This window comes from Calypte anna, chromosome Z, assembly GCF_003957555.1.
Source record: "Calypte anna isolate BGI_N300 chromosome Z, bCalAnn1_v1.p, whole genome shotgun sequence".
In the NCBI taxonomy this organism is placed as follows: domain Eukaryota; kingdom Metazoa; phylum Chordata; class Aves; order Apodiformes; family Trochilidae; genus Calypte; species Calypte anna.
In genome coordinates, this window is record NC_044274.1 from 9,689,042 (window position 1) to 9,716,862 (window position 27,821).

General features: G+C 40.9%; 1 protein-coding gene across 1 annotated transcript; it reads right to left on the minus strand.

Annotated features, from left to right (window-relative positions):
* KIF24 (kinesin family member 24) lies at positions 1-26,686 on the minus strand. The gene is made up of 12 exons (XM_008498167.2): positions 26,085-26,686; positions 22,669-22,858; positions 20,839-20,936; positions 18,599-18,814; positions 16,984-17,071; positions 14,881-15,002; positions 13,165-13,270; positions 8,612-8,683; positions 7,764-7,873; positions 3,817-6,234; positions 2,812-2,905; positions 1-141 (listed from the first exon to the last, which is right to left on the minus strand). The coding sequence occupies exons 1-12, from the start codon at positions 26,684-26,686 to the stop codon at positions 1-3; spliced, it is 4,257 nt and encodes a 1,418-aa protein (XP_008496389.2).
* Between the last annotated feature and the right edge of the window lie 1,135 nt (positions 26,687-27,821).

Sequence of the window (27,821 nt, forward strand, 5' to 3'; positions counted from 1 at the left end):
CTAAACTGGTGGAGGTGTTTGCAGCAACACATCAGTTCCAGGAGAGGCTGTACAGAGCTGTAGCTGGGCTCGCATCGTGTGGATGCACTTTGACTTCAGTACCAGGATTTCATCCAGCTTGGTCACGAAATTCTGAAAATCCTGGCAAGGAAGGACAAAGAGAAGTTTATCAAACACCAGCAGCAGCAGGCTAGAGAAAATCAGCATATATTACTCTGTCATTGCTTGAGGAACTAAAGAGGAGGGAGGGCTTTCAGACTCAGGGTTTGGCACACAGAGGGCTCCATTCACTCCCCTTCCCTGCCCAGACTCTCCCAAGGTCGGGCAGACCCCAGCCCCTCCTCCCTCTCGCCCACTCCTCCCTGCGCTGCTCCTCTACCCCCAGCTCCCCACCTGCTCTGTAGAATCCGAACCCATCGGTGCTGGGAAGAGCCCTGGAGCCCCATCCTGAGCCAGCCCTGCCTCAAGGGGCCCTCAGGCACCTGAATCCTGACATCAGCGAGATGGGGGTGTATGTAAATATCTGTATATAATTGTATTTCTGTTCTTTATCCCTTGTGTTACTGCCTTTCCCCTGTGCTAGTAAATCTGTCCCTAGGCTTTATTCCCCTTTTATTTTCCCTTTGTGGGAGGGAGGGTGTAGCAGAGAATAATTCTGTCCTTTGATTTTTGGTCTGCCCAAACTGCTAAGCAGTGACGTAAGCACTGCAGCATTACATAAAAAACGTTTCCCATTCTGCAGTGTAGTAGATTAAATCAGTATTTCCTTATTAAAGTCCCAGATCTCATAGACAACAGTCAGTGCCCCTAAATACTCAGGTTCACTTACTCTGGTAGTTTCATCTTTTGGTGAAACTACAGTTAATACATTGGTTTAAAAATAAAAATGTATGAAGCACTTGTTAACACCCTTCTACACCAGTTGGCTTTTCAAAGGTTTGGTATTGGGGCTGATGGTCTGAAAAGCAGTTTTATTGTGGACTGAACTCTTTTCCTGACAGCTCTTGTGTTGGAGCTCGCAATTCTGAAAATAAATGGTGACTTGGGCTGCTCAGGGATCAGATATAACAGCCCATTTTTGGGAGATGCAGGGTACTATTTCACATCAGGTCATATGGCAAGTCCAAATCCTGCCTGGCTACAAGCTGGATCTGACATGAAAAACTATCTGGAGGGTACCATAGCCTCAGCTGAGTTAAACTCTACCTTCCTGAACAACTTGCCACACAGATAAAACGTGATATAAAACCTGTAATTAAAATTGAAATAGGAGCAGTTATTTTAAAATAGGGCTTGGGAGATGTCAGCATGCCCAGTGCTAGGACCTTCAACTGCTGCCACATGAAAATCAATCATTCTAAAGCTTATTTGGCAGGAGTCCAGTGATCTCCTGCACTGTATCTCTGCCTTGCAGAGACATCAGGGCTGTAATGCCCAGCTGCTGTGGAATATTTTCCTAAGCACTTTAACTACTGCTTGGTTCAGTATGTGGCTGATGCTGGGAAGGAGTCTCTCCTGCAGCCAGTTTCATGGATGGAAAAGTTGCAACCATCTGACAGTGGAAGGAGAGCATCTTACACAGGAAGTCTGGTCTGAGTTCCTTGCCCAAAGGAAGGTCATGCTGTGAAATAACACTGCAGGATACAAGTTATTCACACACTGCTGGGACACCCAGCAAGCTCATCATAATTCTGACAGCCAGAAAATGAGTTATTGCTGCAAGGGGCAAATAAGTAGTGGGGGTGGGAGGGAGGGTTGCTCTCCCATGAACAACAGGCTTTGGATGAACAATTTCAAAAGATTTAAAAAAAAAAAAATTGCTTTGTATCACAGCATTTTCTGCCACAAAACTAACTCAGTTTATGGCTCTTGTGCTGCTTTGTGAACCTTCTGTATGTTACCAGATCACACATCACATGCAGCTGGAAATCACAGCAGCCAAGCCACATGGTGGCTCCATTCTGAAAGCCCCAAGGCAAGAGTCCCTCTTCAGATCTTAATCTGATAGGAACTGAAATGGTTTGGTAATGTAATGCAGCAATAGACCTTTATTAGTAAGATGAGGGCACTGGAAAGACTGGAGGCCCTCCCTGGGAAATGTTAGTAGTCTGGGTGATCAATTAAACTTCTCACACTGCTGCTGTTATCTGTCTGGATGCAGGAGAAACAGAACTGGGATTTGCCTGTGGAGTGGTGGGTGCCAGTCTTTAGGTCCAGCCTACACTACTAGATAGACAAGGATAAGCCAAGAAACACCTGAGTGACAAAAATCAAGAGCCTGTGAGGGTTCAAGACACAGTGGTTTGAGCACTGGAGTGAGGTATTGGCACATCTGTGTTGTGGTAGGCAAGGGTCTTCCAGAAGGAAGAGGTAACCAGTGGTCACATCCCATAGTCATGCTCTAGGGGTGTGCTGTTTTCTGTGGCACTGACTTACTTGTTCCAGCCTGTAAGCAGAAAAATGTCACATGGAAAGAGGACCTGTTTTGGTACAGTGTGGTACCCGTAAAGCAAGGTGAGAGAAATCTGTCTTTTAAGAGAGAAGAATCTCAGAGTTAGCCCATCAGTTTCCATCTCCCTCAAGGACCTGGCACTGTGAAGTGCGTGGCAAAGACTGTGCCTTCCTGTGAAGACTGGCAAAAGACACAACAGGTACTGAAACTGAGCAGCCTCCCCCAGGGCTCAGGGAGGCATCAGAGGATGAGAGGGAGAGCTGACAAGGAATGTCACGTCACTAATTCTAGTTAATAATCTCCAAGATTTAATTTCTGCAGGCTCAACAGGCACGCAGATTATCATCTGACACACTTACCATTGCTGACATCTGATTTATCAAGCACTCTTCCTTGAAGCACAAGGATGCCATTTCATCCATCTGCTGCTGATGGGCCTGAATTACAGCCTGTCTGATTAACATAAAATACACCACTGGTTACACCGCCTGCTGTGCTACCTGCAGCTACTGTTGGCTTCAAGAAAATTTGAGAGGAAGGAATACCCCAGATGAAGCCTGTCTGTCCTGTGAAAATGCACACCAGTGCTCCCTGGAACTGCAGTGGACTGCACTGGTTTTGGGTTAAAGATGATCTTGGCAACTGAGGATTGCTCAGAGAGGAGTGACCACAACCTCTTGTAAGCACAGGCAGCACAGGGACTGCTTTTTACCACAGGGAAATCTAGAAGCAAAAGAAATAGCTACTTAATTGATGATACAGCTTACAGCCACAAGACTCTAAGTAATTTTGCTGAAAAACAGCTAGAGTGGGAAGGCAATGTGGCTATTCATTCCTCTGAGCAACTTCCTTTGACCAACAGCAGTGTTTTTAGTCCTGTAAATGCAGTCCAGTCCTTGTGAGCTCATAAAGTTTTACATCTACATCTTGAGTGACTGCACAGCCACTCTTGATTGTTTTCTCTCCATAGGGATGGAACAAACTGTCACCTGATTCTGTTCTTGATATTCTTGTTTTGATGTATTACAGGTATTTTACAGCTTACAAGAAGCCAGTTAGTTAGTGAGAACTGCAGTTTGTGTTATAATATTAATTCCTCTAGTGTTATCCTTGAAGGTGTAATAGAATAATTGGCTTCCTGAGAGCTTTTAAAATATCAAGCAATCATATAGTAACAAGCAATCAAATTTATAAGATGATGACTACAAATTATCACTGCCCTTCTTAAATAATTATTTTATAGTTTGATTTCCCATCAGTTTTTAAAGTGCATATTAATTTTGACACACAGATAAGAGGCAAATGTATCACACGTGTAGAATTTCTAAGTTTCATGACAAACATCAGCGACAAGCAAGACTTACTGTGCCTTTTCTAGGGCTTCCCTCTGCCATTTTTCTATCTCAGATACAGCACTTGGAGAGCTGCTGCTGGATGTGCCTGAGGTGCTTGTTGCATTTGCTGCTGGTTTATTATCTTTGGTTGCAAATCCTGAACCTGCAGCAAAAGTCTCTTGTGTAGAAGTACTCTGCATTAACTTGTTTTTTAGCAACCCTACTTCCCCATGGCTGAGAATGGAGTCTGCTGGGTCTTCAGAATGACTGACATCTTCATTCCTGAGTCCTGACATGGGCTGCAACACCAAACTGCTTTCTTCAGGGGGGGACTGGACTGCATAATCCATATGATCCACACTGAGAATGCACGATGCACATGAAAAACAACACTTTCCAGGCATATCAGCATGTATTTCCTGAGCCACAAGCTCAACACTGGGTTGTTGATTTGAGTTGGATTTTCCTGAATTACCAGTATTGCCTTCAACATCAGCATCACACTCTCTGCCACCCGAGTTTTCCTTGCATACTGAGTTACTGAAAAGCAAACCACTCTCTGCCATGGGACCTGTGGATTCAGCTGCAGATGGTCCTGTCAGGTCACACCCAACAAACAAACTCTGAACAACTCCCTCCTCCTTCGATGAGCCCAATCCCAGGAGGCAGCAGCATGGCTTCCCATCACAGCAACAGCAACAGGCAGGTGACAGACACTTGTCCCTTGTCTGTAGGGAGTGCAGCACAGCACGGTGTCTCTCACCACGACACATCTGCTCCCCCAGTTCCAGCATGCTGTCTGTCAAAGCTCTGCTTCTTGTACACTGCCAGCCTTCTTCCTCAAACCTGTTCTGGGAGCCCAGGATGTTCCTGCCTGACATCTGCTTCACACGGGGGGACTTGTCTTGGTTAGAGGACACCTCCTCTCTATCAGTTGTTTCCTTAGAGTTAAGAAGAGATGCCTTGAGAGGGGCCATTAGGTCAGAAGTGAATTCAGAGTAACAACTAGAAGATCCACAATGGTTAACTCCCTTTTTCTGAGCTTTCCATTTTACATCTGCAAGGGCAGCCTGTCTGTCTGAAGCTGATTCCTCGTTCTCTTCATGCTGGAGGTCAATCTCTTTGCACTCCAGAGCTGCTGATTTCAACACAGGAGAAGCATATGAGTTTGAAGCATCCTTTTCTGGAATTAAGCTGGCTTCACTGGAGTAAACCAGGTGTCTGTGTTTGGATTTGTACTGTTTGTGATCAGCTAGAAAATCTTTGCCATTTTTCCAGTTACTAGCAGGACCCTCCTGCAGGCAGTAAGGTTTTTCTGCAGTATTGCTTGAAGAAGACTTAATAGTTAAGTCATAGCTCCAGTCTGATGGGGTTTTGCTGCAGCCTGTATTTTTAATGGATTCCTGTCTCTTTGGGCTGCCCTCACTGCAATCCCAGCTGCCACATGGTTCTTGTTCTTGCATGGATATTGCATACTTAAAAAATAAATCCTGTCGCTTTGGACCTTTTTGCTCTTCTTCAGTTCCTTGTTCTCTTTGATGAAGGAAAAATGAATGTTGACTGCATTTGTTGGCATTTTTTCTTTTCACACTCTTTTGACTACAGACAGGTGAGAATGAATCTTCACTGAAATCACTGTCATCCAGATCTTCCAGCTGCATCCCCTCGTTGCTCTGTATTTCTGTGGGAGGAAGGCTCAGCTCCTGCTTCACTTCCATCTCCTGAGGCTTGTATTGCATTAAAAACCTCTCCAGAGGCTGATAGTTCACTCTTTGCTGTAGAATAGGTGGCTGCTGAAACTGCTGGTGATAAAGACGTAAGTGCTCTTCCCTTTCCTTCTGAAATGGTGGAAGATTGGTCCAGGTGTCAACACATTGTTTAGAAAAGGTGTTTTCCCACTCCTGTCTGGCATCAGAAGGCAGATTTCCCTCTCCAAAGGAAACACCATCTCTAGAAACAAGCTGTTTCTCAACAGGTTGCACTGTCTGGACTTTCAGGCACTGGACAGGTGGTCTGTCTTGCATATACTTCTCTCCCTGGGCACTTTCTTTTGTTTCTGCTGTGGCATCATTTTTGACAATGAAATCCTTCACAGTGGGGTTCTTTTCAGAGAGGGAGGACAGATCATCAGTTTTCTTCTTCAGGGGCTGTACCATCTGTAGGACTCCCTTGACTGGGCTGGTGTGGTGGAACCATGGTGAGTTGGGATTTCCTTTGCAGGCATGTCCTTTGCTGATTCCCCTGGGAGAAGAGGTAGAAGAGACACTGGGTGGCTGGAATGCCTTTGCTTTTGTAACATTTGTGGGATGCTGAAGGCCTAGCTTCACTTTCTTTGGAGAACTCTTTTCTCCAGGGTTTTGGACACGTTTTGGAGATACAATTCCAGCTGCTGGACGCCTGTTTGTGGCAGGGATAGAACACTTTATCCCTTTCTTCAGCTCTTTGACCCTGTAAATGAGACTGGCATTAGAAGATGTCATGCTTTTGATGGCTATAGAATTAAACATAGATTTTTTGTTGTAATTGGGAATCTGCTTTATATAATGCATACTGAAATGAAATTCTGTTTTGTGAAATAATGCGCTGTATGAAATCCACATTCTTGGGTAAATAACTACAAGACTGTCAGCCAGCACCCTGTAGATCAAGGTAAAATTAGCCCAGCTCTGCTTGTGTAACTCTTGAAGACTCTTTTCTGGTACTAAACAATAGGATGTTGATTTGGGCTCATCTAAGCTGTGTCCAGTCCTTTTGCATGTAAATAGGTATCAAGCTCAAGCAGTTAAAGTCCTTATAAATGGAAATTGTCTAAGTCCAGCTAGACTTGCTGACCAACATTATGCACTTTTCAGAGAAGGAATCAACAAAAGGCCATTGCAGGATGACTTCCCAAATATCACCAGAGACACCCACACCCACACAATTAAGAATGCAAATATTTCCAAGAGATCAGATAAATATTAAAATTAGTTCCAGGAAATCTCATGTTTATTACAACGAGGCTTATAGATACATATCTATTAGTACAACATAAGTCTGTTGTCACTCATGCCAGGCATGACTTTGAAAACCATCTCTTGTGCATCCAGTGCTGCAATAAAGAATTGCCTTCTAGAACTTAAGTGTTAGAGGGTTCTTTCATCTGAATTTTACAATATCACTTTCAGATAAACAGAAATGTCTTCAGAACACAGTAATGTTTTCACATGTTAGGGCTAAACACTGAATTTGGTGCCATTATTTCTCCTTTAGCTGTCAGTAATTCATACAGGCATCAAAACTCTTCTGTCAAATTGCCTGAACTTCTAGAAAGGTCTATATTAGTATTCTGAAGTATCTCCTTGCACAGGGTGCAGCATGAAAAATGAGTGAAGGTGGCCTCTATTTTAGTGTAAGAATTTCCATTTCCACACTTTATAATGCAGCAGACACATCAGAGTCCCACAAGAATAACCCAGAGCTTCAGGAGCAGTTGTGGTGGGGCTAATTTGCTGGGGTGATACCTGTACAGAGCTACAGCATTCCTGGATCAGACCCATCACAGCAACTGTGAATTGCTGCTTAGCTGCTATCTCCCTACCACTCAACTCTTTCCTTTACTCCTCTTCCCTGTAACCATCTCTTGTCCTCTTAAGCCCTTGCACAACCTATGATTTACCACCTCCTGTGCAGGAAGGACTTGCACACATTCCAGACAGAACTACAATACAAAACTAAAAAAAAAAAATAAATGTTAGATCACTGAAGATTGTAACCCTGCAGTTACAGGGAGCACAGTGATATTTCCAAGACCCAGGGAGTTTTAAGACCAAATATAACACTTGGAACAGATAAGGATTTTATTTGCATCGTGAAAAATCACGTCTCTTGCCTAAAACATTTCCGGTGCAACTGAAATAAAATGTAATCACAAACACCACTCATTAGTTTTTTTCTTGCTGTTTTTCACCTTTGGTACATTGAGCTTCATCACCTACCTGTCAGCATATCGTAAAGTGTTCAGGGTGTGCTCTGTAGCTATGTGGCTGGGTGATACATTGGCTATCATGCACGTCTTGGAATTGCCAATGAAAGAATCCTTTAGCACCTGGTGTTGGGAATAAAAAATAAGATTCTTAGCAATTCATGTATTCATTTGTAACCCATGTGTCTGGTCTTATTTTACACGACATATGCAGGAAAGTTAATTAGCTCATAACATAGGGAAAGGCTAAATTACCTTGCATTTCCTGGAAATTAACAGTTTGTAAACAGGCAATTTAACAGTCAGGTGATGGCCAGTTACTGCCTTTTTTTTTTTTTTTTTTTTTTTTTAATGTAGTCTGCTTGTCTTAAATTGTCTTGCAACTCTTTTTTTACTATTCAGAATGAACATGAGTTAATTTGGGCTATAAACAGCCCCTTGCACTAGGTGCCAAAAGGGTGCCCATATGTTTTTTTAAGGGACAAAGCATATGCTACAACTAGAGTGAAGAAATTTTACTGCACAGGAGGTGCAAGATTGGTTGCAGAGTAAGTAGACAGAGAGGGTGATGGAATGACTCTGGAAGGTACCATTTGGGGTCTGGATTTAGCATTTGGTTTTTACCACATAATTCCCCAGCCCAGGTCTGACTGGGGGAACTGGAAGTTGGCCTCAACTCTTTGTTTACCTTTAGAATGAATGTTTGGAAAAGTTATGCATTTATCTTTTTTTTCAGAAGTTTAAAAGCAGTTACTGAATTTTGCCTCTTTTTACGTGGTGTTTTTATTTATTTTTTTTTAATTTATTTTAAAAATTTTGTCCTCATCAGAGAAATATCTGTTACCTTTCTGCTCCTTTTACCTGAGTTAACTTGCTTTGCCGGAACGGAGTATGAGCATGTTCCTGATCCAGTGCCCTAATGCATTCCTTGAGCTAAAATAAGGAAAAAAACAAACCAAAAAAACCCAATCAACAAAGTCCACAACAAAACAGAGGGAGGAAAACACATTAATCACACACTGGCAAAGAACTGAATTGCAATATTTCCCTCATGCAATTTTTCCCTCATTGACTCGTTTTATGTGATATCCCTGGTATGGGGGGGGTTGCTGCTATTCCAGCCACAGGGATCCTGCTCCGACTGGATTCAGATGGATTAAAGGGAGCCAAGCTGCAGCACAGAGCACAGCTAGCCCTGCCTGCCAGCTCTGTGTGCTGTGCAAAGCCCAGGAAGCTGGGTAGGCACAAACAGAGCTCCACATTACTGTGGGTCTGCTGCTAACACATCTGAAGCCAAGCTGGCTGTTCACCACACTATGCTGCAGCTTGCAGGACAGTTTTACCTCTAACACCCTAAAACACAGCTTTTTGAGCCTCGTCTCTTATAAAATTATTTCATCTAGAAGAAGCTCTCTCCCTTCTGACAACCCCCCCAACAGCAGAAAAAAAAATTTTATGCTATTATCATAGAATCATAGAATTGGCTGGGTTGGAAGGGACCTCAGAGATCATCAAGTCCAACCCTTGAATCACCGCTGCGGTTGCTAGACTATGGCACTGAGTGCCACATCCAGTCTCTTTTTAAATATCTCCAGGGATGGAGAATGCACTACTTCCCTGGGCAGCCCATTCCAATGCCGGATCACCCTCTCAGTAAAGAAATTCTTTCTAATATCCAACCTAAACCTCCCCTGGCACAACTTAAGACCATGCCCTCTTGTCTTGCTGAGAGTTGCCTGGGAAAAGAGCCCAACCCCTCCCTGGCTCCAACCTCCTTTCAGGGAGTTGTAGAGAGTGATGAGGTCTCCTCTGAGACTTCTCTTCTCCAGGCTGAACAGCCCCAGCTCTCTCAGCCTCTCCTCATAGGATCTGTGCTCGAGTCCCTTCACCAGCCTGGTTGCCCTCCTTTGGACCCGCTCCAGGACCTCAATATCCTTCCTAAACTGAGGGGCCCAGAACTGGACACAGGACTCAAGCTGTGGCCTCACCAGGGCTGAGTACAGGGGCAGAATCACTTCCCTGGACCTGCTGGCCACACTGTTCCTGATACAGGCCAGGATGCCATTGGCCTTCTTGGCTACCTGGGCACACTGCTGGCTCAAGTTCAGCTTCCTATTCTAGCAGTATTTTTCATACTTTGGTCAGAGACAGCCTGAGCTAGCAAGTGCTTATTCCTCTCCATACTGACAATAAATCTGCAGCTTATGTGTCCCCCCTGTGCATGGGCACACTGGGCTGTGTTAGAAGGCAACTGATCTCCAGGCATTTTGCCTTCACACCAGTGCAACAAGCCAAACCCAACCAAAGGGGGGAGAGCGGGGACCAGGAACAAATATTTAGCTGGATTTAAGCCCAGGTTCATGCCTGCTCTCAGAGGGTATCACAGACACAGCCTGCCTGTCTAAGCAAACATGTCACTAAAGAGTCACATCAGCCTTTGACAGGCTAATAGGACCTATACACAAAACAGAATCAATGGACTACCTAGGAAATGGAGGCATAGCTACAGAAATCCCATTATAGCTAAGAGAACAGAGCAGCTAGATACACCCATCCCTTTCACAGGATGCATCAGATCCTCTTGCCAACAGCCAACAACAGAGGCAGCCTGTAGTCTTAAAGAAACATCCCTTATTACTAGCCTTTTAAAAAGGATGTCACGTTCAAGCCCCAAAACGTGCTCTTTTTTGCCATGTTTCCTCTGGAGTGAGCACTATAGCAACACACTCCCTGTCATGCCTGGATGCTCATTGAAATTGGCAGTGAGTGAGGGACTGGATGTAGGAACCACCTCCATCAGACCCTCTGCAGGGAGCCAGCACCAAGTCACCTTAGCAAACCCCCCCCCCCATCCAAATCCTCATTAGCATCTCCAAAGGGATTACTGGAGAGGAAGGAGACAGACAGGGTCTGCATATGGCCTATGGGCTGGCAGAGATAAGGACTGGAGGGCGAAGTGGGTAGAGGTCTGGTTGTTCCATCTGATATGCCTCAACCACGCTTTCTAAGCTAAAAAGGCCTCAAATATGAGGGGCTGCACTGGGGGGCTCAGGGAATCTCATCAACATCAACCCTGCCCCATAGGCTGGCTTAGTGCTTGGGTTCAGGACTGGTGGACTCTCTCTTGTACCCTTTCCTGCTCTGTCTCTGAACTGAACAGGACACCTCCAGCCTCCTGCTGGCAGCTGAGTTACTGATGCTCATGACAGCTCTGATCCTGGAGAGAAAATCTGGAAAAAATGAGTTTACTCTCTCCTTGGGCCAGCAAAGGAGCAGTGAATCATTTGCCTGGAATGGGAGAAATTTGGGGGCATGTAAGTAACACTGAGGTTCCCACTTTCCTCGATGTCCTTCACTGACCCACTATCCTGCATCAGGGCCTGTCTGGAACGGGAACAGCATCTTGAACAAGAAACCTGACACCTCTGGACCTGTGGCTGTGACTTACTCAATCTTTCCTTTTCTTTTTTCCTCTTCCTTTTTTTTCTTTTTTCCTTTTCCTTCTTTTCCTTTTTTTCCTTTTCCTTTTTTCCCTTTTTCTTCTTTTCCTTTTCCTTGTTCTCCTTTTCCTTTTTTCCCTTTTCCTCCTTTTCCTTTTCCTCTTCCTTTTTCTTTCCATTTCCCTTTTCACTTCCCTTTTTCTTTCTCTTTCCCTCTCCCTCTCCCTTTCCCCTTCCCTTCTCTCTTCTCCCTTTCCCTTATCTCTTCCCTTTCCCTTTTCCCTTTCCTCTTACTATTTTCTCTCTTGTCTCTTTCTTTTTTTTGTCTCTCTCTCTCTTGCCTGGCAACCTATGTGTCATACCTTCACAGGGTTATATCAGTTTGCTTGTACTAATTGTCAAATAAAACTTCAGGCTTGCACCCAGCCCTTTGCTGGTTGGCCTTTGTTCTTGCAGATCCAAAAATTATAAGTTACTTTGAACCATAACAAGGTGATGAGTGATTTAGATCAAATATCAAAGGAAAAATAAGCAGATTACGGTACTGACATGGTGATACTGGCATGAAGCAGCCTCTTTACATTTAAAGCCTTTCTACATTCTACACACACCCACTTAAAATGACAAGTACTTCTCACTTTTACTGCATTTTATTAAAAATCTCACCTTTAACAAGTAAGAGATCAAACTATTCTAATTTTTTGTTCTGCTTCTCATAGTTGTAGTATCCAAATATGTTCGACTCAAAAGCAACATAAATATTCAAACCAGCATCAAACTTCAAACTTCATGTGTTTTAAGGCCTGAAAAGAGCATTATAATCATTGAGAGCACAGCTAAGTTTTACAGGCTGCTCGTCATGTAGACCTACCAAAGATGCCTTTATAGTAAATTCAGTCACTACTTGTAGACTGAATAGGTATTTGCTCAGCTTCACACAATACCAAAATTACACATAATCTGATTTTAAAGGTTTTTTAAAGAATTCCCTCAGCTTACATTAAGAACAATGTATTCTTACATCTCAGAAATCTTTTTTATCCAGGTCCTATCTCCCCATGCCACTCAATTACTCACCAGCAAGTACTGCAGAAAACATTGTGCACAGAAACACATTAACTTTACATGTCTCCCAGTATGAATGCTAACATTCCACTGCAGGAAAGCTTCTGTATAAAGGAACGTTCTACATTCTCAAAACAGGGCAAAGCACTTCCTTTTTACAGCAAGCCAAGAGGTACAGTTGTGTGCAGTAACTTCTGCACTGACTTCATACTCACTGATGGTTTATCACCTTGATTCTCACAAAAAGGCCTCAGTCATCAGTGAGTTTTGTTCCTTTGAACTAAAGGAGGAGCAAAGTCTTCTGCACAATGTACACCTAGAGGCACTTCATTGTCTTAGCATTTCTCTACTCCTTGTCCCTCTCTATGCAACTGTGAACATATATAAAAGTTTGCATTGAAGGCCCTTCTTACTGCTCCTTTCTCCCCACATAGAAACTGCTGGTTATATGCTGTGGAGTATTTAAGTCCTTCACTTCTGATTTGAAAGAAAAGTCAGAGTTCAAGAAGTGAAAATAAGCAGCAGGAACAGATGTGCTGTTATGAAAAAAATATGGCAATTCCCAGCCAATATTGTCTGGAAGTAAAAGGGACAAAAGTTTCTACCTAAAATGTGAGACACTTATTACAGTATACCTAAGTCTTCATGCTGTGTTTTCCTGTGTTTAGCTGTAAGAATGAATTAAAAAACCCCTTTATTTTCATCACATTTTTTTCCCCTCTTGTCCAAAAATTGTCTTTCAGGCATAAGACAAACTGGAAATAGTACTTTGGTTATTTTTCCCCTTCATGGAACACATTCATGTTACTCTATCATTAATTTTAATCCTATTTTAATCCCATAATTTTAATCCCATAAAGCACATGGTAGATTAAATATGAAGCCTTCCCCAGACAGGCTGTAGCTTACTGCTAAAAGGCTTTGGTTTATTTCTGCTCCTTCCATCTTTGTTTGTCGATCAGAGTCTCTGGCATCAGCTGCCCTTTCACTGCCAGCCAAGTCAATGAATGATATCCTAGGAAAAAACAAAGCTGCATTTATCCTGGGAGATTTTTTTTTCCTCTTTTTTTTTTTTTTTCCTCCAAACCAGAAGGCTGCAACACATGACATCAGAAGAATGAGGGATTATAAATAACTACTTCTGAACAAGAAGAAATACACACTGGAAATATCTAAGGCACCAAAATAAGCACAGAGCAGGAACAGTGTCAGAGCATCCTGCCACTAACACAATGAATATACAAGGTATAATTGTGATGATAATTGTTCCATATTTTAATGGATAAGATGTTTCAAGTGCAACACACTAATTTCTCCAGATAATCACTGTGCTTGTAACTTCATAAGTTAAAAGAAATTGTAAATGTATTGATTCTCCTTCCAGACACAAGAGACAGCTGCCCTGCCCAGTGGGAATTCAGGGCAATATGAACAGAAATTTCCAGTGTAGTAAGTAATACACTGAGTTTTCAGTGTTCTTTTTCCCTTCCATCCATAAAACTGCATTGCTCCCTCTCATGTTCCTTATCTCTGGGTGGCAGCTGCTGTACTGACTGTTGCATTAACACTGTTGCACTCTACCTTTGTCTTTTCCCTTCTTTTCTTGGAACAGCCCAGACTTTTCTTAAAGGCATATCTTGGGATCTTTTCTCCACTCCAGCTCCACCACGCTTTCAGTAATAAAAAACAACTGGCACACACACCACACATAAATAACCACTGATACCTCTTATTTCTAAGCCTGCCTGCTCTGCTTCTTTCTCTCTCCTCTATTTGTACCTTTTTCACTTTGCCTTTTATTTAAAATAAGATCCCAAGATGTGAAACTGCGTGGTAGTTGCTGGAAGGGTGTGTCAGGATATTTTTTTGATGCTAAGCAGTTATACAGCTACCTAGACCTCTTTCCTCAGACCTGATTCTTGAGGTTACTTAATCTGGAGAAAAAAATGATTGAGAATAGCACAATTGTGGTTTTCAAATACATACAATGGCTGTTACAAGACAAGTAAATTGTGTTTTGTCTGCTGCAGATAACACCAGTCACAGTCTCAAATTGTCAGGGAGGTTTAGGGGAGGTACTAGTTTTCCCCTGACCAAAGACAAACATCTCTATTTCAATAATCTTCACCTGAGTAGTCATTCCAGACTCCCTTTGTAGTCAATTAAAGGACAGAGGTGCTTTGAGGAGCAAATCCATCTGACCTAATTTAGATGGCTTTGCAGAATGGCATGAAGTGGGTCCAAGAAATGACTTTTTCTTTTTACTGACTTCAAAGGTGACAAACTCCCATGTGGATGTGCCCATTGCAGACATGTGCCTTCAGGCAGATTAATTCCAAGACAGGAAAAGCATTCAAACACTGAAGATGAAGGGATAGACTTGATTGCCTAACTCCTTCACTGGAAATTTTTACTAGCAAGTCTGACAAAGCTCTTCACAGATGTGGCTCAAACACTGTCCCTGGGAAAGAGAAATGACTGTGAAACTTACTCTAAGTCCCTTTTAACCCCATCTTCTGATTTAACACACGGCTGCTCACTAACTCATCACCTCCTCTTTGCCTCCAGGATGTCTCTGGATATCCTTTCCTGATCAGTCCTGACCATTCCTGCTTCCAGTCTTACCTTCCAAATGTCCTGTTGGCTGTGTCTTTAATTTGGATTTGGATAATAGCATGTGATCGAGAGGAATCTGAGTTGACTCCAGTGGCTCCCGTGCTACGTTCTTTCCCCCCCTTCAAAATCACCTGCACAATAACAGGGACAAAATCCAAACGAAATTGTAAATAAGAACATTGTGTCTCAGAAAGAGATCTTGTCCTCCTCAGATGAGGTAACATTAGGAGACATCCTTAAAATTCAGTACAGGGCAGAAGGTGGGTTAGGCTGGATCCCTTCCAATGTTTTCTTTCACAACTTTGCATATGGACATGGCTTGCAGTGACACTGCAGAGCTCAGAGAGCAATACTGCAGGGAAGAAGTTCTTGTATCACACATTTTTTTTTGTATTTGCCAAATAGCCAAACTATACAATTAGGAAAAAAAGGTATGGCAGCAATGAAAGAAAAGACTGCAGACATTACAGGATTGACTATTTCTTGTGTTCCTTTGAAATTTCACTTTCTTAGCTCATACTGTTACCCAGAAAGTCACATGCAAAATACAAAGTGCCAAAACATTTCTCCATTTCCATAACTAAAAGAAATTATGACAGAGTAAGGAACAAAGTTAAAGCATAAATTATTCCAAATGCAACAATAAAACAAGAAAACAAAAAAGAGAGGTAATGGAGGTGGACAAAAGCTTCTTTAAAATAGATATCTGGACAACTGTCTTTTGAAAACTTTTAAGGACTGTTGCAGAAAGCCTAGCAGCAGCTGCAGCAGAGCATTCATAAATTGTCATTAATATTTTTTCTAATATTAAGAACAAATTAAAGCATTATCTAACAAAATCCATACATCCTTAGTTGACACTTGTCTTCCAGTGGTCACTTCTCAACCAGCAAACTAACCAACTGCTGCAGCTCATGAGTGTTATATTAGTGCTAAATGCAGATAGTTTCTGAACTAAAACCAACATCAGTGAACAGTGAGTAACTGGGGATGTATTCAAGACCCTTCTCATGTATCTGTTGCAGATTGCTCAGAAGGTCTGAGTCAAAACAGTGGACAATATAAAATTTCTTTTTCCCCCAAAATACCTATATGAATGAAGTCATCTGTGTGTGGAATGTGATGATAAATGTGCTAATAAACCACACAGCAAATTTACACTTGCAGGGGCACCACCAGCATGTCCCAAAGCTTGGAATTAATGGGAAGATGAAGAACAAAATTAAATGGCATATAAATGGGCAACACTATCCCAATTTTAATGAGTCAATTACACTATCAGACACTTGTAATTTAGAATTCCTTACTGAGAAAGGAATTAAATTATGCCAGGTGAGGATAAATAAAAAGCAGATTTAACTAGCTAGTTTGCTACAGGACAATGCAGAAAAATTGCCCTTTTAGGGCTCTGCCAGGCAGGGAAGGGAAATTGAAGCCTCACCTGTGCTGTGTCACCTAAGGATCCTAATTGTACGTGGCTGTTACCACACATCATTACCTAAGCAGTGTCTTAATCCTAATTCAGATTACTTAAATATTTACGTATATAAACATATATACTTAAATGTAAAATTAATTATGTAATTTAGTATATTATACTAAATATATATACTTAAATAAAAAATTAATCAATAGTAGTTCAGATCAGTACCTCAACCTTAAGTATTTTTTAATTTGTAGTTTATTTATTTTCAAATTTATATCTTTTGTCCCACATACACATACCTTTAATACAGGAAATTTAAGTTTATTGAAGCCAAAGAAACCACACTGGGAGAAAATACTTATCCAGCTTTTAAAGTGCCTTGCTGGTACATTATTTTATTTCTGGGATAGTGACAGCAGTCTGTTTCTTGGCAGAGATCTTTCCATAAGGAGTGGCAGCAGAACTGACAGCTGCAAATCAACAGCTTGCATGTTGCTAACAAAAGTCACTGTGACCCAAGAAGCTCACTGAATAAAGGCACTTTGATTGCATTCCTCAGTGATCTGGTGGGGTTGACAATTTCAGAACCTTGAACAGGAATATAAACATCTACTGCACAACAAATAATCTCTGCAAATGACAGGTGAGGCTGCAGAAGATGAAAAATAATCACTAACATAGTTTACCTCCAACAGTAGATCTACAGAGTCCACCTGAACCTCTCGCAGGCCAACTATCTGAACAACATGCTTGCTATCTTCTCTTGCAAAAAGTCTGAAAATGAAGGAGTGCAGAAAGGAGATTTCTGAAATCTCAAATAGCATGAATGAAAACATATGTCAGAGCTATCACACTGTGGAAAAGCAATTGAGGCTACTGACTAGGGAAAAGCACCACTGCCATTCACTTATTTCCAGAGCTGAAGAGATATCTTATTTATAATATATACCACTGACATTTCAATGTGTTTCTGCAAGTTCAGGAATATAATAAAGAAAGGAAATAAATACCACATTTACATTATTGAGTTCCTGCCTCAGCTGCATCTTAGGCTTCTCTAGGAAGTTCAGACTTTTAGTCATACTGTTCAGGTTCTGAAGATTTTTGCACAGGATTTTAAAGCTGCTCCCTTAGCCATAAAGCCAGATTTCAGAGCAGCTCTGCTAAGAATCACACAGAAACATCACAATATACAGGAAGAATACAGACATGATGCATTCAGGGGGAAGTATTATCTTCTTCAGTGACATGTAAACTAGTCAAAGGACATGCAGAAAACATGAAGACAGTCTTTCTTCCCTAGTAAATGAGCTTCTTACATAGCAGGTTACACTACTTACTCCTTAAAAACTCCTCAGGTGAAAGGGAACACACATGAACAGAAACTGGAGCCTCCCTTGTGAAGGGGTGCTCACTTCCCCAGGAAGAGAGCCTCCCTCCTGTGTGCTGTCCTCTAAGGATAGCACAGGCTCTCCAGGATACTAAAAGCCTCAATCTGACAGGTTATGTTTCTTACAGATCTCCCTGAGAAGATTTCACTGCTGAGATCTTAAGTGACTGTCAAGATATAGTATTATTTTATTTAGAGATTTCAGACCACAGTGATTTTTAGATTTTTTTTTTTTTAATTGAAGTACATACAGACTTATTCCAATTGCCATTCTGGATGGAGCTTCTGTAGGAGTCTATGTCCATCCGAGTGAGTTTGGGGCTGAGGTGCTACTACTGAGGGTCAAAAAAGCATCACCTACAGAGACTTGCTCCAGTTCAGTGACTGACCTCAGAGAGAAGGTGAGCAGACTCTGCATTATATAGCATAACAACTGGGAAATTAATGGAATCTTTGGAGACTGAAGTGGCAAAAACCAAAGCCCCACTGTCACAGCAGGAGGGACAGCTGGAAGTTGTGTATGAGGAGGGAATTACAGGTACTATACAATGGCTGGCACCAAGAATTTCTGACCACAAGAAGGTTTTCTCTACCTATGGATGTTCAGCTATTACATTATTATAGTCTAAGCAAAGCAGCATGAGTTCATATCTCAACCACAGATCCTTTTCTTACTTCCTTCCCCTTGAAAACAGTAACAACCAGGAGCCTCACCAATGCCACAATACTCAGTGTCAGATTCTGCCTCCCTCTCTAGTGCTCCTAGGAAAAACCCTAATAAAATATATAACATTTACTATAAATGGTAATATGCTAAATGTAATTACATGAAACAGTAACTGATCTATGCCCTGGAACCAACAGTTCCATAACCATAGGTTTATAGGAAAAAAATATTTTTATTTAAATACCTCTTCCTTCCATTTAGCAGGTCATAAAGCTGTCCGCAGTAGATCTCATAAAAACTGATCAAAACAAGGAGATCTTTTCTTGACTGTGACGCTTCCAGGTGTCTAAAGATGTCCTTGGCAGCCAAGGCATAGAGTCCTGGGTTCCGGTGAGTACCTATCATAGTGTAAGTCTTGCCAGCACCAGTCTGCCCATATGCAAAGCAGGTTGCATTGCCTCTGTGAAGATAACTTATATTTTTAGTGTCATATCTGATTTATTCATATCTATTAAAAGCAACGTCAGCATAGCAAACTCTTAGCAATGAAGATTTGGCTTGCTGTCCTATCTGGGAAACTGCAAAACACTTAACAGTGATTCCCAACCATGTCCTATGGAGATCTGGCATGCCACAACATGCTGGCTCTCTTCCTTCCTTCCAGATGCCAAAAGTCCATTCAAGGGAACTAAGAATTCAACATTATTTTTCCAGCTGTTTAGATGCTGCAGACATATCATAGGATTATGAATGGGAATCCTACTGATGATGAATCACACAAAAAATGACTGTGACATGAGACACAGAACAACCACAAGTCAAGTTCTGTATTAACATATGTTGTCCTTGATGAAAATTAACACCCCAGCACTATAATTTACTGAGTGAGGTTACTTTGTCTCAGGCTGCAGTGCTGTACACAGCTAAATCAATCTGAAGAGCTGTTCTGCCTAAGGGAAGGTCTTGCTCTTCCCTTCTGCTCCCAGCTGTGTGACCTACCCACCCTGCCTGTGCTGGCTCTGATGTTTGACATCACTGCACTGACACAACAGAAAGCTTTCCATTTTTTTGCCAGATAATTTTCTACTGTTTTAGTGAACTAAAGTACGTCACAGGCGGTCACAAAACATGTCCAAAATGGCTTAATATATCTTATGAGAATGTATCAGGTGGGGGCTAAGGAAAAGGGTCATCTCTGTTCAGTGGCAGAAACCTGTCTGGTTCATGCACTCCAGCTAGTGAAACGACATCCTTAATCCAAATTGCTTCATCTTTGTCATTGTATCATTTTAAGATTATATTGGAAGTGCAACATAAAAGGCCAAGGAGGTCTCAGGGTATGGCTCTGTTTCAAACCCATTTAAGTTGAGGTTACTCTGTGCTTAAGTCTCTTACCCAATCCTTGCTCTTATACAAACATTGAACCCACAATTAGGATAGGAACAGATAAAGGGAACTGAATCAACCACAAAAAAAAGGATTACAGAGCAAAATATATTTGTACCCCCTTTTCTTAAAAACCAAAACCTTTTATGTGGCTCAGTGACCCCTGGACACAGATATAAGGGTAAAAATGCAGGGCTATAGTAAGCATACTGAACAATTTCTTGACAGCTTAGATTGCAGCAATAGCTCACCATGGTGTCAGATTAGACCAATGCCAGTGAAGGGGATGCATCAGAAGGGACAGAAAAGTTAAGGAAAGCCAAGAATAAAAATAAGTGGTATCTCCTCTGGTGGCAGTACTAGATTAGCTGTATTGTGAATTGTGCCTTTCATGATTATTGCATGGAAAGCTACGAGCCTCATACTCCTTTCTAACTTTCATCTTCTTAACAGCATGTTAACTCTCTCTCTGCTGCTGCTGCTGCTTGGAGAATTTCAGTAACAGAATGCTCTGTTTTGTTATTTTTCTGCATGGGTAGGTAATCCTTTCTTTCAAAGATTCAAAAATATAACTATATTAAAGGTTGTTACTTTGCTGAAAACAAGCTCACTCATGTAAAGCCACCACCAATTTCACATTAATCAGGAAGTATGTATGATTAAACCTCTAAGCAAATATAAATCAATAAAAGCAAATCACAAGGTTATTAATTTCTATTTCCCTGCACAAATATATGCAAAAGAATTACACAGCACTTTCATGAAAGAGTTGATGTTATTCCTCAGCAGATAAGCATGATATCCACAATGGAGGCCTTTGCTTGAGTGGTGGCTCCAGAGACCCTGGCACAGATTTTTTTCATTCTAGGCTGGCCAGCTTTAATTTAAAAATTAAAGATTTCTCACCAAAAGTGAAGAAAGTCTTCCCTGATTTATTATGTCAGAATTGCAATCAAAGACATTTTGAAAGGGGGAAGGTATGTGGTAAAGGTGAAATGAATGTATTTTTGAAAAGATGAAGAGCATAAAGAAAAATTAAAGCATTAAACTGGAAAGCAACAAGGCAAAAAATAACAAATGAAAGCACTGATGCCCTACCCGTTAAAAATATGCTGAATGAGAGGATGAGCTGTCTTCATATACACATCGTGATTGGTACATGACTCCCCAAAGACTTCATCAAAATAAAAAACATGCTGAAAAATAAATATGATCTTTACATGACAATGAACAAGTTTCAGTGACTTCATATGGCATGGATCAGCTATTAAGTGATCTACTACATTTAACATGCAGCGTGACATATGCAGAACACCTCATTAAGGCTAATTAAGAGACTGAGGGTAGAGAAAAAAAAAAGAGAAGCAATGATGCCTCAATTTCCCATCATTCTGAAGCCTACAGATGTACAGGAAGACTATAGCAATAAAAAGAACAGAGTCAACTCTTGACTCTCTCAAAATTAGTGATTAATTGTCTCCATTTTGCAGCCTTAAAGTCTGGTGCCACAGAAGGCAGAAACTATTCTTTGGCAAAGCTGGACTGTATTATTTCAGAAGGTGGCAATAAAACCCAAAACTTTCCATACTCTATCCCAAAGCAGCTGGGTCACTGGAAACACTGCACCATCATTCCTTATGAGATCCATCTAGGGTAATAATAGTGTTTGTAGGGACAAAAAAAATTGTGACACATAGTTCACAAACACCATATTTTCAAAAGAACCTCCACAGGCTGGTGACTAACAATGCACTCTAATAACTTACTGCAGTGAAAATAAGGACTAAGGATAATTTCATTAATAAACAAACCACACTAGCTTGCTGGCTGATTAATACAGGGATCTACACTCTGCTTAGAGGGCAGATGTACTCTCTAGTGGGCCTGAAGTTTGGATCTCCAAGCCATGGATGTGGAGTGTGCCCCACCACCTCCTACTTGCTCTGTACCCTTTGCTGTCCTCTCTACAGGATTTGGGGGACAAATGCAGGGCAAGTAGCCAGACTTGGAAGCAGACAGATCCTCTTGGGTCCTATAGAAAAGACAGTCTTTGCCATGGCATACTTTTCTGTTTGGACTTTCTATATTGATTGAGTTTGTTTGTCTGGACTGATGTTAACAGAATTAATTAGCAGTTATTTCAGCAGTGAGATCCTAAGGTGATAAGCACTGCATAAAAGACAAACACAAGCAGTCAGGTGGAGGGAGCATGGTGGAGTTGCTGCATGTGTTGCACCACACTGTAGAAGGTGGTACATGAACTGGGCTGGAGAGAATTGCAAACTGAATTTTTACTCGGTGTTCTGAACAGTTGTTCCTAGGACCCAGACTATAAAAATAACATCCAGTAGAGTAAGAATGGCTTGCTTCTCTCTAGAAATCAGTTCTGTTCCTGGTGCTGTCAGTCAAAAGTGAGAATTTGAACTATGACTGCACAAGGTATTTAGGATTAAGAAACAAAGACCAAAAGGGAACTTAATTTTCAAAAGCATTTGAGAACAAAGGAGGGGAAGGGATGAAGGTACATGTGATTCTCTGAAAGAGACCTACAAAGCTGAAATAGTGAAAAGGGAACTCCTCACTGAAGTACTCCAGAAAGCTGTCAGGAGACTGCAGCAGGCAACTGTCCTAGAGCAATGGCATTTAACAAAGGGTTTTATTTTGCCACATGCAAAGAAAGCTGCAAAGGACATGCTTTTGAGGCTTAAAATTCTGGGCTCAGGCTTCCTGTCAATGGCTCCACATAAGCCAGAGTCTCTGCAAATGCATTTTTGCTGTGCTCATAGAAAAGCCCACCACCTATTTCAGTGTAAGAAATGCAGACAGCCCTTTTCTGTCTCCCCTTACGGAAGCTCCAAGTACAATCTGCTTTATGCCACCATGCAAATGACTGGTCCAGATACACAACATTCAAGTGGAGCATGTTACCTGTAAAATATATTGGGTGAGATCAACTGCCTCCTTCTTTTCATGAAGAAGTAGGGTTTCTTTATCTTTCACTGTGATTATATTAACCTCTCCACGTCGCTCCTCTCTCAGGCCTAGGGGACGCTTTCGGACGCACACTCTGATTTTTTCACTCTCTGTCCATGGGGACTCTTTCTCAGAAGCAGTGGATCTGCAATACCAGTGAAGGTTTATATTTTAAAAGCAGGTTACTACAGAATCTAGACCATGCAAAAATTCATTAGTTTTATCAGATAAGTATTTTGTCTTTGAGGGCTTACTGAAAAACACCAAATTGCTTTGCATTGTTATACAGTGAAGTTTCTGCTGTTGTTCCTAAATAGACTGTTGCCTTTTGTGCACTTCTGTTGGAAGAATAGTTGTGTTTATACAGCTACATTCCTGAACTTGTTGCTGGACTGGCATGTTTTCAGTTGTCCACGAGCACGTGATCGAAGCTGGCATAATATGCAGTGAAATTTCATCTTGCTGAAATGATTCACAGTCATGATTTGTCGTTTAATTATGTACAGATAAAAGTATAAACAGACCTTGAAAAGGAGAGGGTATAGCATTTAGTTGCTCTTCCTCCTATGCTAACTTTTACTCTTCCTGTTATAGGCTGTCAAGTAGCTTACAAGTAAGTAACTCAAAACTGTGACACAAAACAGTACCATCATGTTCCTATTCAAATTCAAAGAAAATCTGAAATATTGATATCATTCTGTCCCTAAATGATAAAGTTTTATCATTAAAAAAAAGAAACCAAACCATAATATTTCAGACCACAGGCAAAGTTATGTTCTTATGTTTTGCAAATCTACTTCAGTCCCCTTCCAGACACCACTTTTCATTGATTCCCCTGCTGTGTGATGCATCATACACAGTATGCTTGGGTTCAATCATATTCATTCTATCTTTCTCTTTTTCCAGATGCCTTCAGCCAAATAAATTATGATTTTCAACATGGACTGGAATGTCAATTTTTGAGAGAAAAATAATTTTTATCAAGCACCAGCTTATCCAAAAGTAGTGTTTCTGCCATGCTGTCTGAATGCCCTTCCAAAGTGTTAGTGTGGTGAGTGAAAACTACCATACACTAGTTGTTTAGTAAATTAAAAGAAAATCCACAAGTTACTCAGTATCTGGTTACAACTACCAGTTTGTAACTAGTATTGCTATTGCACAGCATGATTCTCCAGAACAATATGCTATGGCAGATATAAATCTGAAGACATGGTCTTTGAAGACCACACACAAATAACCTTTACTTGTAATCAGAGTAATTTTAGTGCAGCTGTCCCAAGCAGACCAGAAGCAGGCCCTGCATTTAACTGAAAATTCTTTCCCCTGAAAAGACAGGCAATGGTACTTGAAGTAAGATGCTTCAGAAGACAGAGTGAGCTTATGGATATCACTAGGTACCAAATGTTATCCAACAAGCAACCTGAGGCTCTGAAGTTCAATTCTCATGGCAGAAGCTGGACTCAGTGACCTACAGAAAGAGCCCATTGTGCCTTTAAGAAATTGAAGCACAAAGGCCTGATGGCAAGAGAAAGGAAAAAATTAACACTTGAAGGCTGAAGGTAATAAATTCTTTCTAGTCCAGATGCACATTTAATTGAATCTATTTTGTATGGGAAGAAAACATATTTTAATTCTACGTGCTGAAGCTGAAGTTCCTATTAGATTAGATAGATATAGATTTCCTATTAACCTTTCTTAAATAGAAGCTGCATTATGTAACAAAATCTTTTATTACTAGAAATATAAAAATCTCGACACAGATCATTAGAAACCTGCCCAGCCAACAGGTCAAAAGACTCACTGTTCCCTCTCTGCTACTGCCCAAACCCAAGCCATTTGCTGTGGGGTAGTGCAGAATATATTTAAGCAGATGGAAAGAGTTCTTTATCTTCCTGCCATTTGAAATCATGCCAGTGTCTTCAAATGTTTCTCACAGACGTGACTAGGTTAGCCTTTGCAGTGCCCAAGTCACAAGGTGACATGGGGATGGACGGGTTCAGTCACTAAACTTTTGCCATCACAAAACAGGAATCACAAACCCAAATGTCAGCAGACTGGCCCAAGCTTGGAATGCACAACATGTACTCTGTGGTCAAAATGGGAGAAAGAGAAACTCAGACATGTCAGGAGGAAGATGGCAACAAGATGAACCATAATGCTAGGGACAGATGAAGGTGTTTAGGAAAAAAAGAACAATGAAATGAAGTGAGAACAATGGAGAACATGGCTCCATTGCAGGATTTAGAAACTTGAACTCCTCTAGCTGAGACACCAAGTTATATTTTATTATTTATTACTTGCCAGCATTATGAATCCTGCCCTTTTAGTTGAACCTTAGCTCAGCCTCTAGAAGATACAGAGAAAGCACTAAGGTGCCAATATACATAAGAGGTTAGTGCAGTTCTCTGAAAGGTGGGAATGATTTCTTTCCAAGGAAGGGGAACAGTACACATCTTACATTTCACAGGTTAAGTGCTTTAACTACTATTCCACAGTGGCAACAGCATCTGTCCCTCCAGGCTACCTGCACACTCAGTGGGAGTTGTCACAGACAAGTCAACCCCATGGATCCTCACACACACCAAATCTTCCTCCACAGCCTTCCCAGAACAAACCTCTGCCTCATACAGCTACCTCTTCACTGCATTTTAAAACAGACCTGATCTGCCTGCATTGCACTGAGCTAGATGCTGGTAGTATGTGTGCAGAGTGATACTTGGTTCTGCTGCTGAATCATGAGAAACAAAAAACAAAAAAACAACTTTAAAAATGTTGCCATGGTGGCTTTACCAGTGGCTCAAGATAACCATAGCCCCACTCTTAACAAACACTGGAAAAAAATATGGAAGTTACAGGTCATGTGCTTGAGGAGCAGCTCTAAGATAACCCTTTGACCACCATGCCTATACCCCAACCCCATTATATTGATTCTATTTCTTTGTAGGAGTCCAGTTCAGAAATTTCTTTATAAATAAATACAGCATCATAGCACATGTCCGGTTTACTAGGAGAAACTTGACAAATCTATCAACATATTTTGGAAAAGTAATATTTTGTAAGATAGCCTTTTTCAAAAGAAAAAGAAAGATTGGCCAAAGCACCAAGAAAGCAAAGCCTTATATTCTGAAACACAATGAGGGCTATTCTTAGACAACCTTGGTGAGAAGCAGCTGGTGAAATTCAGCTGATTCCCTCTACCAGACTTAGAGAGTTACAAGTGCTTATTACTATATCTCTCTTAATAAGATTGTACATTGCTCAGAAGAATTAGATTGCTTATTTGGAGATGAAGAAGACAGATTCTCCTAAAAAATGAAGAAAAAATTATTTCTATTTTGAAACACAGTAAAATAAAGGCAACTTATTATTACCTGATACAGGAATGAGGTAGTCCATAATTATACCCTGAAACATGAGTTATTCTTTGTATAATTGGAGTTTCAGAATCCCCCAGTAGAGAAGCAATATCATCAGAAACTGTTGGACAGCTGACGTCCTTTTTTGTGCGTATTCCAGAAATATTTAGGTTTCTTCTAGTTAATCTGACCAGCTCTGAATCATGTGGTTGAATATGTCCTGCACCATTCTTCTCTTCATTGGCACTGGAATCAGATGAACCATATGATTCAGATTCACAGTCTTTATCTGTCTCACCATTCTCTTCAAAGAAGGACTCAAAATGCAGCTGTCTACGGGGACCCGATCTGGTCACCTGAGGCTGAATGAAAAGGCCTTTTGACTGAAAATCTTGCTTGCTTAAATCTGCAACATCTTCCTCTTGCATAATTTTGATTATCCTAATGAGCTGAAAGAGTCGTTTGCGGTCATTCATGTCATGGACCCCCAGTTTGGTGTAATCTTTCATGGAAACTTTGGCAAGCTCATCAATCTTCTGAAGACCAAAGGCAGCAAAATGGGGATAGTATTTTTCAAGTTCTGCCTCACAAAGACATTCATAAAGGCATGATGCCATCTTCAAGATAAGGTCTACAAGAAATCAAACAAGTAAATATTAGAATCACATGAAACATTACACCTGAAAAAATAATGGAGAAACTGCATTTCCTGATGCTATCACCTGCAGCTGGGCTAGAAGCTTGTCTAAGTTTAAGTTTACAATACCCTTGACTGACAAACTACACAACATAGCAATAATAATAAACTAAACTAAACAGGAAACAAATATTTCATGTGTGAAACTATGGTTTAAAATTATAGACAACACAAAGCAATAAGAAATGCACAAACACAGTGTTACTTACTGCTGCAGAGTTTCTACACACTTGATATCTACTTGATGAATGCCACAGCTACTGAAACCCTGTCCTCAAGCTTCAGAATGCAAAATGCCTAATTTTAGACACCCAATTTAATATCAGAGCATGTGGTCTAATGTGGTTCAGCTATCCCTGATTAGCTAAGTGAAGGAGAAGAAACTGCATTTGTACTCAAGTTGAATAATTAAGACCATAGATGAACGACAGTGAGGTTGTAGTTTGGTTATAAATCTCATGAGCATTTCTAAAGGTCCTTCACAGAATAACCAAAATATTCTGCAAAATCTGAAACATAGAATTTCTCTTAATCTATCCATGCTACTGGAACGCCATACTTGCATTCTTGAAGACTCAAAAAAGCAACATGCATCACTGAAAGGTATGCCAAAAAAACCCTCAACTCCTTCAATCGTGGCTCTCTAGCAATGCATTGCGCAGCTGTCTGTATGCAGATGGATTAATATCTGCAGATATTTTTACTTGTTCCATAAAATGGAAAAATGATAGCACTTCAAGTATCTGATGCCCACTGCCTTCTTGTATCTTTGTTTAGTCTAAAATCTTTGCAGATACAGCTCCTACTCCTGTTTAGAAGTTACAGTAACATTCAACAAAACCAAGTTATCTGAGATTTGTTTTTTTTTTACCCCTGTAATTAAGGGTAAGTTCTTTGGCAGGATTTTCAAGCACATTATATAGAAAAATAAAGTCACCCCAAAATCTGATTCTGTATCATTAAGTTAACACATTATGTCGAAATAATAACAAAACAATAAAGATTATATTGGAGATTATATTGTGTAATATATTATACAGGCCAAAAGGTGCAGT